At 42.6% G+C, this 13,088-nt stretch overlaps 1 protein-coding gene across 1 annotated transcript in view; it reads right to left on the minus strand.

Moving 5' to 3' along the window:
• Positions 1–13,088, minus strand: part of LOC126184060 (prolargin-like) — a 119,707-nt gene that overhangs the window by 53,672 nt on the left and 52,947 nt on the right. The window contains exon 3 of the mRNA XM_049926424.1: positions 5,719–5,862. Within this exon, the coding sequence (XP_049782381.1) occupies positions 5,719–5,862 (144 nt within the window). The remainder of the gene's footprint in view (positions 1–5,718; positions 5,863–13,088) is intronic.

Below are 13,088 nucleotides of genomic sequence, written 5' to 3' on the forward strand. Positions count from 1 at the left end.
GATCAGTTTGGATTCCGTAGAAATGTTGGAACACGTGAGGCGATGCTGACCCTACGACTTATCTTACAAGGTAGATTAAGGAAAGGCAAACCTACGTTTCTAGCAGTTGTAGACTTACAGATAGCTTTTGACAATCTCAACTGGAATACTCTCTTTCAAATTCTGAAGGTGGCAAGGGTAAAATATAGAGAGCGAAAGGCTATTTACTATCTGTACAGAAACCGGACGGCAGTTATAAGAGTCGAGGGGCATGAAATGGAAGCAGTACTTAGGAAGGAAGTGAGATAGAGTTGTTGCATATCCCAGATTTTATTCAATCTGTATATTGATCAAGCAGTAAAGGAAACAAAAGAAAAATTTGGAGTAGGAATTAAAATCCATGGAGAATAAATGAAAACTTTGAGGTTTGGCGATGTCACTGTAATTGTGTCAATTCTGTCGGAGACTGCTAAGGACCTGAAAGAGCAGTTGAACGGAATGGTCAGTGTCTTGAAAGGAAGATATAACATGAACATCAACAAAAGCAAAACAAGGACAATGGAATGTAGCCAAATTAAATCAGATGATGCTGAGAGAATTATATTAGGAGATGAGACACTTAACGTAGTAAAAAGAAAAAAATGGCTCTGACCACTATGGGACTTGACTTCTGAGGTCATCAGTCTCCTAGAACGTAAAACTACTTAAACCTAACTAACCTAAGGACATCATACACATCCATGCCCGAGGCAGGATTCGAACCAGTGACCGTAGCGGTCACGCGGTTCCATTCTGTAGCGCCTAGAACCGCTCGGCCACACCGGCCAGCTAAAACGAAACGTTTTGCTATTTGGCAAGCAAATGATGGTCGAAATAGGGAGGATATAAAATGTAGACTGGCAATGGCAAAGAAATCGTTTCTGAGGAAGAGAAATTTGTTAACATCGAGTATAGATTTGTCAGGAAGTCTTTTCTGAAACTATTTGTATGTAGTGCAGCCATGTATGGAAGAGAAACATGGACGTTTAACAATTTAGAGAAGAAGAAAATAGAAGCTTTCAAAATGTGGTGGTATAGAAGAATGTTGAAGATTAGACGGGAAGATCACGTAAATAATGAGGAGGTACTGAACAGAATTGGGGAAAAGAAGAATTTGTGGCACAACGTGACTAGAAGAAGGAATCGGTTGTTAGGACATGTTCTGAGGCATCAAGGGATCACCAATTTAGTATTGGAGGCCAGCGTAGAGGGTAAAAATCGTAGAGGGAGACCAAGAGATGAATACATTAAGCAGATTCAGAAGGATGTAGGTTGCAGTAAGTATTGGGAGATGAAGAAGCTTGCAGAGGATAGAGTAGCAAGGAGAGCTGAATCCAACCAGTCTCAGGACTGAAGACCACAACAACAACATTTTTACTGTGTCTTTTGAACCAATTTCATTTTGGAGACGATCCGCCTTGAGAAAAAGACAATTTTTATCTTTTATTTCCCAGACGTGTGTCGCTAAAGTTTCAGCATCATCAGATGGCTTATATTATCTTTCTATAAAACGGAAAAAATGCTCTCTATTAGCTGTACACATTAAATTTGAGTTTTTAAGTCATTACTTACAAATTTTAAAAACAGACAAGTTTTTGGAAAAGTACCTTGCTACCAAGTGCTGTGGTTTTCCTGGATTTTTATGTTTTTATTGTACATGTTTTATTTCATAGTTTATCATCTGCAACCATGCGAACTTAATGTAGAACCGCTATTTACTTTGTAATTTTAGGATCAGCCTCAAAGAACAGTCAGAAAACACCAAATCATAAACACTCCAAACCTTCCTCTTCACACACACACACACACACACACACATACACACACACGCACACACACAAAGTGGCTGATACACATCACAAAGATTCATAACTCCCGTCCAGAAAATATTCAACTGTTTAGTTGTCTACCATCTTGTTTCTGCAGTTAGTACACAGTAACTTATTGCAGTTCTTCAGAGTGACAACAACGGGAAAACAGAAAAAGTAACTGGAACGTATTTCCAACAGACGCACACACACATACAATCTTCCACGCAGAATTACTTAATGGTGCGAATAATCTAACATTTGCTAGTCTAAAATTTCGAAATGAATAGCTGTTCTATATTAAGTTCTGTATGGATACAAATGGCGAACTGTGAAAGAAAACGTGCAATTAAAAGCATAAAAATCCAAAAAAACTAGAGCGTATGGTAGAAAGGTGTATATAGAAAACTTTGTCTGTTTTGCAGATTTTTAAATACAGTCTTCAAAACTCAAATTTAAATATGTACACGTAATAAAGAGTTTTTTTTCGTATTTTAATCGAAAGATAAGAAAAGCCTACCGATGATGCTAACACTTCTATCTACATCTACATCTATAGTCCGCGAGCCACCTTACGGTGTGTGGCGGAGGGTACTTATTGTACCACTATCTGATCCCCCCTTCCCTGTTCCATTCACGAATTGTGCGTGGGAAGAACGACTGCTTGTAAGTCTCCGTATTTGCTCTAATTTCTCGGATCTTTTCGTTGTGATCATTACGCGAGATATATGTGGGCGGTAGTAATATGTTGCCCATCTCTTCCCGGAATGTGCTCTCTCGTAATTTCGATAATAAACCTCTCCGTATTGCGTAACGCCTTTCTTGAAGTGTCCGCCACTGGAGCTTGTTCAGCATCTCCGTAACGCTCTCGCGCTGACTAAATGTCCCCATGACGAATCGCGCTGCTTTTCGCTGGATCATGTCTATCTCTTCTATTAATCCAACCTGGTAAGGGTCCCATACTGATGAGCAATACTCAAGAATCGGACGAACAAGCGTTTTGTAAGCTACTTCTTTCGTCGATGAGTCACATTTTCTTAGAATTCTTCCTATGAATCTCAACCTGGCGCCTGCTTTTCCCACTATTTGTTTTATGTGATCATTCCACTTCAGATCGCTCCGGATAGTAACTCCTAGGTATTTTACGGTCGTTGCCGCTTCCAATGATTTACCACCTATGGCATAATCGTACTGGAATGGATTTCTGCCCCTATGTATGCGCATTATATTACATTTATCTACGTTTAGGGAAAGCTGCCAGCTGTCGCACCATGCATTAATCCTCTGCAGGTCTTCCTGGAGTACGTACGAGTCTTCTGATGTTGCTACTTTCTTGTAGATAACCGTGTCATCTGCAAATAGCCTCACGGAGCTACCGATGTTGTCAACTAAGTCATTTATGTATACTGTAAACAATAAAGGTCCTATCACGCTTCCTTGCGGTACTCCCGAAATTACCTCTACATCTGCAGATTTTGAACCGTTAAGAATGACATGTTGTGTTCTTTCTTCTAGGAAATCCTGAATCCAATCACAAACCTGGTCCGATATTCCGTAAGCTCGTATTTTTTTCACTAAACGTAAGTGCGGAACCGTATCAAATGCCTTCCTGAAGTCCAGGAATACGGCATCAATCTGCTCGCCAGTGTCTACGGCACTGTGAATTTCTTGGGCAAATAGGGCGAGCTGAGTTTCACATGATCTCTGTTTGCGGAATCCATGTTGGTTATGATGAAGGAGATTTGTATTATCTAAGAACGTCATAATACGAGAACACAAAACATGTTCCATTATTCTACAACAGATTGACGTAAGCGAAATAGGCCTATAATTATTCGCATCTGATTTATGATCCTTCTTGAAAATGGGAACGACCTGCGCTTTCTTCCAGTCGCTAGGTACTTTACGTTCTTCCAGCGATCTACGATAAATTGCTGATAGAAAGGGGGCAAGTTCTTTAGCATAATCACTGTAGAATCTTAAGGGTATCTCGTCTGGTCCGGATGCTTTTCCGCTACTAAGTGATAGCAGTTGTTTTTCAATTCCGATATCGTTTATTTCAATATTTTCCATTTTGGCGTCCGTGCGACGGCTGAAGTCAGGGACCGTGTTACGATTTTCCGCAGTGAAACAGTTTCGGAACACTGAATTCAGTATTTCTGCATTTCTTCGGTCGTCCTCTGTTTCGGTGCCATCGTGGTCAACGAGTGACTGAATAGGGGATTTAGTTCCGCTTACCGATTTTACATATGACCAAAACTTTTTAGGGTTCTTGTTTAGATTGTTTGCCAATGTTTTATGTTCGAATTCGTTGAATGCTTCTCTCATTGCTCTCTTTACGCTCTTTTTCGCTTCGTTCATCTTTTCCTTATCAGCTATGATTCGACTACTCTTAAACCTATGATGAAGCTTTCTTTGTTTCCGTAGTACCTTTCGTACATGATTGTTATACCACGGTGGATCTTTCCCCTCGCTTTGGACCTTAGTCGGTACGAACTTATCTAAGGCGTACTGGACGATGTTTCTGAATTTTTTCCATTTTTGTTCCATATCCTCTTCCTCAGAAATGAACGTTTGATGGTGGTCACTCAGATATTCTGCGATTTGTGCCCTATCACTCTTGTTAAGCAAATATATTTTCCTTCCTTTCTTGGCATTTCTTATTACACTTGTAGTCATTGATGCAACCACTGGCTTATGATCACTGATACCCTCTTCTACATTCACGGAGTCGAAAATTTCCGGTTTATTTGTTGCTATGAGGTCTAAAACGTTAGCTTCACGAGTTGGTTCTCTAACTATCTGCTCGAAGTAATTCTCGGACAAGGCAGTCAGGATAATGTCACAAGAGTCTCTGTCCCTGGCTCCAGTTCTGATTGTGTGACTATCCCATTCTATACGTGGTAGATTGAAGTCTCCCCCTATTACAATAGTATGATCACGAAACTTCTTCACGACGTTCTGCAGGTTCTCTCTGAGGCGCTCAACTACTACGGTTGCTGATGCAGGTGGTCTATAGAAGCATCCGACTATCATATCTGACCCACCTTTGATACTTAGCTTAACCCAGATTATTTCACATTCGCATTCGCTAATAACTTCACTGGATATTATTGAATTCTTTACTGCTATAAATACTCCTCCACCATTGGCGTTTATCCTATCCTTGCGGTATATATTCCATTCTGTGTCTAGGATTTCGTTACTGTTCACTTCCGGTTTTAACCAACTTTCCGTTCCTAATACTATATGCGCACTATTTCCTTCAATAAGAGATACTAATTCAGGAACCTTGCCCTGGATACTCCTGCAGTTTACCAATATTACGTTAACTTTTCCTGTTTTTGGTCTCTGAGGACGGACGTTCTTTATCAACGATGATAATGTCCTCTCTGGTAAGCCGTCAGGTATTTTATCGTTTCGCCCAAGGGGGGGTCCCTCTAACCTAAAAAACCCCCGTGTGCACGCCACACGTACTCTGCTACCCTAGTACCCTAGTAGCTGCTTCCGGTGTGTAGTGCTTCAACGAAACATCTCTGGGAAATAAAAGAAAATTCTGTTTTGCTCAAGGCGACCCTCTCCAAAAACAAATTTATTTCTAAGCAAACACGGACGGAACAACTTCAACATGAAGATGATCTTTTAGACGCGGCCCCTCCCGCCGGAGGTTCGAGTCCTTCCTCGGGCATGAGCGTGTGTGTTGTTCTTAGCATAAGTTAGTTTAAGTAGTGTGTAAGTCTAGGGACTTATGACCTAAGCAGTTTCGTCCCTTAGGACTTCACACAAATTTGAACATTTTGATCTTTTAGACCGGTTTGTAGGATATAACTTCGATACACGAGGCGGAACGCATTGCCGTTTAGCTACTATGGACCGCAGCTGGTTTACGTACCCGCAGCGACGTGGCGTTGTGTAGGAGCCTGGGGGGCAGGCTGTCCAGGTGATTGCGGGATGCCTGCAGGCGGCGCAGACTGGAGGCGGCCGACAGCAGCCGGTCGGGCAGCCGCCGCAGCGCATTATGGGACACGCTCAGCTCCTGCGGGAGGGCAACCACCACCAGTGTCACCACACCGTCACCACATGGAAACTGCTCAGGAACACTTCATGTAAACATGGTTATCATACCAGTCGCGGACCTTAAAAAAGAATTCTTCAAGTGTAGTCTTGTACAAGAAAATCCTAAAAAGACAAGCATGAGCTAAAGTGAAAGTCGGCTAAAACACTGAGGTGACAAAAGTAATGGGATAGCAATGTGCACGTACACAGACGGCGATAGATCGTATACAGAAGGTATAAAAGGTCAGTGCATTGGTGGAGCTGTCATTTGTACTCAGGTGTCACATGTGGAAAGGTTTCCGACGTGATTACGTCAGCACGATGGGACTTAACATACTTTTAACGCAGAGTGGTAGTTGCAGTTAGACGCAAGGGATATTTCATTTCAAAAAATATTCAATAAAAATTCAATATTTCGAGACCCACAATGCCAAGAGAGTGACAAGAATACCAGATACCAGCGTTACCTCGTATCAAGCACAGTGCAGTGGCCGACCGTCTTCATAGAACGACCAAAGGGATCGGTGTTTTCTTAGAGTTGTCACTGCTAAAAGGTAAGCAACACTGCGTGAAGTAAATGCAGAAATCCATGTGAAACATGCGACGGACGTATGGTTTAGAAAAGTGGGGCGAAATATGGCGTTAATGGGCTATGACAGGCGACGACCGACGCGAGTGCTTTTGCGAACAGTACGATATCGCCTGCAGAAACTGCCCTTCGCTCTTGACCATATCGATTCGACCTTAACCGACGGAAAAACCGTTGCATTGTCGGATGGCCCCTGTTTTCAGCTAATGGCAGGGTTCAACTGTGGTGCAGGCTGCACGAAGCCATGTGACCAAGCTGCCAGCAACGCATTGCGCAAGCAAGTCGTAGCTCCATAATGATGGGTGTGCTTACATGGAATGGACCGGATCGTCTGGTACAACTGAACACATCATTGACTGTAAATGACCATTTGCAACTATTCATAACTTCATGTTCCCACACAACGATGGATTTTTTTATGGACGACCATGTGCCATGTCACCGGGCCATAATTGTTGGTTAGACCATTCTGCACAACAGCTCGCGCCAGGCTCAACTGCCCTAGCGTTTCCTCTCCAGCGACAACCACTACGTTTACATGCGAGACGTCTTCCGAAAAACGAAAGTCGAAATTCGGAAAGCGTTTTTCGCTTTCGTGTTTACCTGTTAAGGTCTGAAGCGGATTTGTTAGTGCAGTTAAATATGGCGTCTGGATAACAGCTGACCTAGTTTCTGATTTAGTCAACACAACTGTTATTTCTCTTCACTTAGACATTACACGTAGACAGCTTCACCCTGAGTCTAATATTTCTGCTTCTCCTTCACTGCACAATAAGTCCGTATGAACCGAATATTCTGCAAACAAGACGTAACTTGAGAACGAAGCACGTTTGAAAACCGGTTGCCTTTAAATGGGAACGAAAATCGATTGCGGAATTGGAAAATCGGCAACTAGAAGCGGATTTCCTAAATCGATTTTAAGTGTTTACATAATCACCCAGAAGCGATATTAGGAAATCGGTATAAGAAATCCGGCTTTGGGAGTCCCATGTAAAAGTAGGGAATGCTCGCTACTTCAAATATACTCTTTGACTGTTCATAATAACAAATCGCCCTGAGTAGACCAGCGTGTTTACTACATGTTATTACATTATTCTTATTTTAGGTGTTGCATTTCAATTACATCATAGTCATTCATAAAAACTTTTTATAAATATTAACAAAATATAATACATTAAAAATTACTCCATTACTCAAAGTTACGAATTTAATACGGGAAAAATCTTTTATGTTAGACACTGTGTTGTTGTATTACAAGATTTATGTGTTGTACTCTGAAATGAGGTGAAACTGTAATAAAACAACGTGCAACTGGAACTGAAAATTAAACGGTACATTAAAATTTCTTTAAATTTCTATGTTTTTATTGTACGAGTGGAGGGTTGGAGGCGATAAGGTCATCAGTCTCTTCGTGGATTTGATACGATTCACAACTTCATCTTGTATGTCAAACGCTTGTGCAAGCAGCAACCCTTACACCGAATGGCTTGATTTATTTGTTGACAAATTTCTTACTTCCGCTGCAGTTTTTCTACCTACGACGGAGTCTAGTATTATGAAAGTTTCGTCGCCTATCCTGGCATCGTGTCCGTTTTCTACTTACTGTTCCCCACATTTTCCTTACCTCATCGATATTATGAAAGACCTCCTTATTTCTCATCTTATCAGTCCATCTAATTTTCACGATCCTTCTGCGAGATCACGTCACAAATGCTCGTTATGTTTGACAAGAGCAAACCTGCTTTATTCTACTAATGCCTGTGGCTGTTTCTTAGATCCTGTTTAATTCATCCAACGTCGTGCGTCATTGTACTTCCAAAGCAGCAGGATACCTTCACTTAAGCTATTGCGTGGCCTGTAGTTTTGATATTACAATTTGCGCTAATTTTAGTTCCGCTGCTCCTCATCTTTCTGTGTTTCGCTTTTAGTGCATATTCTGAGCTCACCGAACTGTTTCTCACACTTTACAGTACTTTTTTCCCCGTCATTGATTCTTCGATATAATTACAGAGTGAACAGTAGAGGAGAGAGATTTACATGAAGGTCATGAGATATCTCCTAATGTAGAGTCGGTTCTCCTTTTAGCCTGGGTAGTGTAGCATTTCGACCTAGTATGGACTCAGAAAGTCGTTGGAAGTCCCGTGCAGAAATGTTGAGCCGTGCTGCCACTATAGCTATCCATAATTGCGAAAGTGCTGCTGATGCAGCATTTTGGGTACGAACCGACCTCTCGATTACGTCCCATAAATGTTCAATGGGATTCATGTTGGGCGATCCGGTGCCCAATCATTCACTCGAATTGTACAGGATTTCTTATACCGATTTCCTAATACCGCTTCTGGGTGATCATGTAACTTAAAATCGATTCAGGAAATCCGCTTCTAGTTGTCGGTTTTCCTACTCCGCAATCGATTTTCGTTCCCATTTAAAGGCAACCGGTTTTCAAACGTGCTTCGTTGTCAAGTTACGTCTTGTTTTCAGAATATTCGGTTCATACGGACTTATTGTACAGTGAAGGAGAAGCTGAAATATTAGACTCAGGGTGAAGCTGTCTAGGTGTAATGTCTAAGTGAAGAGAAATAACAGTTGTGTTGACTAAATCAGAAACTAGGTCAGCTGTTATCCAGACGCCATATTTAACTGCACTAGCAAATCCGCTTCAGACCTTAACAGGTAAACACGAAAGTGAAAAACGCTTTCCGAATTTCGACTTTCGTTTTTCGGGAGACGTCTCGCATGTAAACGTAGTGGTTGTCACTGGAGAGGGACGCTAGGGCAGTTGAGCCTGGCGCGAGCTGAGAAGCGCTCGGTCGTAGTGGCCGCTAGCAGCATATATAGTGCAGCACACTGTAAGGTACCAAAATAGAAGAACTGTACGTTATGGCCTTTCATAATTACGGTGTTTACTGGGCACAGTGTGCAAAAAGCATGAAAGCCCTTATGACAGAAAAGCACTGCTGGCCCGAAATTCTTTACTGCAAAGCGACGCTAAGACGAGCCTGTAGCCATGCACTGTTGGCGATTATTATCTTACGCAGCACCAGCAGCCACTCACTAAAGTAAGACCAGACTAACTTTAGTATTTAGAAGTGTATCAAGGATAGCTTGCGTACTAGTTCATTTTGTGAATAATTACCAGCTTACTGTTAACGCTGTGTTACAAGTGTTAAAACTTGAACAGTTACCAAGTTGGGTCCTAGCCTGTCCTTACTAATTAAAACCTAGTGTCAATGCTGGCCGGCCGGAGTGGCCGAGCGGTTCTAGACGCTACAGTCTGGAAACGCGAGACCGCTACGGTCGCAGGTTCGAATCCTGCCTCGAGCATGGATGTGTGTGATGTCCTTAGGTTAGGTAGGTTTAAGTAGTTCTACGTTCTAGGGGACTGATGACCTCAGAAGTTAAGTCCCATAGTGCTCAGTGCCATTTGAACCATTTTTTTTTGGTAGAGAACGATAACCAGCTAACGGCGGACCGCCCGGATAGCTGAATGGTCAGCGCGACACAATGTCAATCGTAAGAGCCCGGCAGGGTCGGAGATTTTCTCCGCTCAGGGACTGGGTGTTGTGTTGTCCTAATCATCATCATTTCATCCCCATCGCCGCGCAAGTCGCCGAAGTGACGTCAAATCGAAAGACTTGCACCCGGTGTACAGTCTACCCGATGGGAGGCCCTAGTCAATGCTGATGATAAAAGGACGATTGCTGAGCTAAATTAATTTTGATAATTTGCATAAAAAACGAAAGTTATCAAAACTTAAAAACTAACTGAGACTGAAGAGTTAATGCTAACGGACTTTGTTGCTCAGCGAAATCTTCACCTAAAGACCAGGATTAATATGCAGTGTACCAAAAGTAATTTCAGCGAGTTTTTAAAGATTATTGTAGATCAGAATGATTAATTTCTGCTGTCATTTCCAGAATACGTAACAGTGTTATGCAAAAGTCAGTCAGTAGTTGTTTAGTGAAAGTTACTCGCTGATAAGACATATTTTGCTTAACAGAAAATACTGATTTAAGATCAGTTGCAATTGGAGAAGTATTACCAGTAGGCTTGTGATAAGTTTCGTGAACCTATTTATTACGCAAACTGAGTGCCAAACAATCAGCAATCAAGTGCGTATGCTTAGCACAGTCTGCTTAACTAATTCCACTATTAGATTTATTTCATATTGCTGACAGTCATTTTGAATCTCAATTGTAGTCAGTGTCACTGTGGACGTTTCCGCCAGAATGTCTTGCACTAATTATTACGTAAATACTTTTCCAAATTGATTAACAACCATACAATATTGTTCGCAAATACCGTTTGCTAAAAATGCCGCGTGACTAAGGCCTCCCATCGCGTAGACCGTACACCGGGTGCATGTCTTCCGATCTGACGCCACTTGGCGACTTGCGCGTTGATAGGGATGAAATGATGATCATTAGGACAACACAACACCCAGTCCCTGAGCGGAGAAAATCTCTGACCCAGCCGGGCTCTTACGATTGACATTGTGTCGCGCTGACCGTTCAGCTATCCGGGCGGTCCGCCGTTAGCTGGTTATCGCTCTCTACCAAAAAAAAATGGTTCAAATGGCACTGAGAACTATGGGACTTAACTTCTGAGGTCATCAGTCCCCTAGAACGTAGAACTACTTAAACCTACCTAACCTAAGGACATCACACACATCCATACCAGAGGCAGTATTCGAACGTGGGACCGTAGCGGTCGTGGGGTTCCAAACTGTAGCGCCTAGAACCGCTCGGCCACCCCGGCCGGCAATCGTTTTCTACAACCATTGCAATCTACAATAAAAAATCTTTAACGTCATTACTTGAGATTTCACCGAATACTTTCCAATTTTAATCATTTGTCAAAATTCTTTCGATGTTACTGCGTAGAAGTAGTCGCGCAATAAGGATTCGGTTATAGCTTTTCCTTCATTTTTTTATTTAATTTGTTCTTCGGTACCGATGATTTTTTCCCGGATAACAGGGCATCAGGATCACGTATCATCAATCACTTTAATTATTCAAAATTATAGGTCCGTTATAATCTGAAGACTGTCCAGGGATATCAGAACTAGTCGTACGGTAAAAGTAACACTGCTAAGTGCGAGTGCGGCTCACGCTCAAGGTTCCGTACAAACCTAACTCTGCACCTACACGGTTCATCCATCCCGGGATTCGAGAATTGGACGATTTTCGCCTGTTATCGATATTTATACTGGCAAGATAGCTACATTTACGTATACATACGTATTCCTCAACCCACAGTACTGCGCGTGCAGGAGCGTACACTTTACAACCACCAGTCGTTTCCTTCCCTGTTCCAACCGCAGACTGAACGAGGGAAGCAAGACTATCTACAAGCCTCCACACGAGCTCTAATTGCTCTTATCTTATCTTCGTGTTCCTCACACCAAATGACGCTGGCTGCAGCAGAATCGTTCTGTAGTCAGCTTCAATTATCGGTTCTCTAAACTTTCTCAGTAGAATATACTGTTCCCTCCCCTCCAGGGATTCCTATTCCAGTTCCCGAAGCATCACCGTAATGCTTGTGTGTGTTCGAACCTACCAGAAGCAAATCTGTTTTACTTCGATGTCTTCCTTCCAACCGACCTGCCTTCAGTCTCAAACACTCGAGCAATACTCAAGAATGGTCACATCAGAGATCTATGTGTGATCTCCTTTACACATGAGCCACATTTCCTAAAATTCCCCCAGTAAACCGAAGTCGACCATTCGTCTTCTCCAGTACAATGCTTAGGTGCTCGTTGCACTTCATATCGCTTTCTAACGTTACGCCTAGACATTTAAGTGAGCTTTGTCAAATACACTACTGGCCATTAAAATTGCTACACCAAGAAGAAATGCAGATGATAAACGGGTATTCATTGGATCAATGTATTATACTAGAACTGACATGTGATTACATTTTAACGCAGTTTGGGTGCATAGATCCTGAGAAATTGCACCCAGGACAGCCACGTTGATACGCCTGGGCATTGAGTCAAACAGAGCTTGCATGGCGTGTAAAGGTACAGCTGCCCGTGCATCTTCAACACGATACCACAGTTCATCAAGAGTAGTGACTGGCGTATTGTGACGAGCCAGTTGCTCGGCTACCATTGACCAGACATTTTCAATTGGTAAGAGATCTGGAGAATGTGCTGGCCAGGGCAGCAGTCGAACATCTTCTGTATCCAGAAAGGGTACAGTATCTGCAACATGCGGTCGTGCATTATCCTGCTGAAATGTAGGGACCGAATGAAGGGTAGAGCCACGGGTCGTAACACATCTGAAATGTAACGTCCACTGTTCGAAGTGCCGTCAATGCGAACAAGAGGTGACCGAGACGCATAAACAGTGGCACCCCATACCATCACACCGGGTGATACGCCAGTATGGCGATGACGAATATACGCTTCCAATGTGCGTTCACCGCGATGACGCCAAACACGTATGCGACCATCATGATGCTGTAAACAGAACCTGGATTCTTCAGAAAAGATGACGTCTTGCCATTCGTGCACCCAGGTTCGTCGTAGAGTACACCATCGCAGGCGCTCCTGTCTGTGATGCAGCGTCGAGGGTAACCGCAGTCATGGTCTCCGAGATGATAGTCCATGCTGC

The sequence above is a fragment of the Schistocerca cancellata genome, chromosome 1 (genome assembly GCF_023864275.1).
Source record: "Schistocerca cancellata isolate TAMUIC-IGC-003103 chromosome 1, iqSchCanc2.1, whole genome shotgun sequence".
Taxonomy (NCBI): Eukaryota; Metazoa; Arthropoda; class Insecta; order Orthoptera; family Acrididae; genus Schistocerca; species Schistocerca cancellata.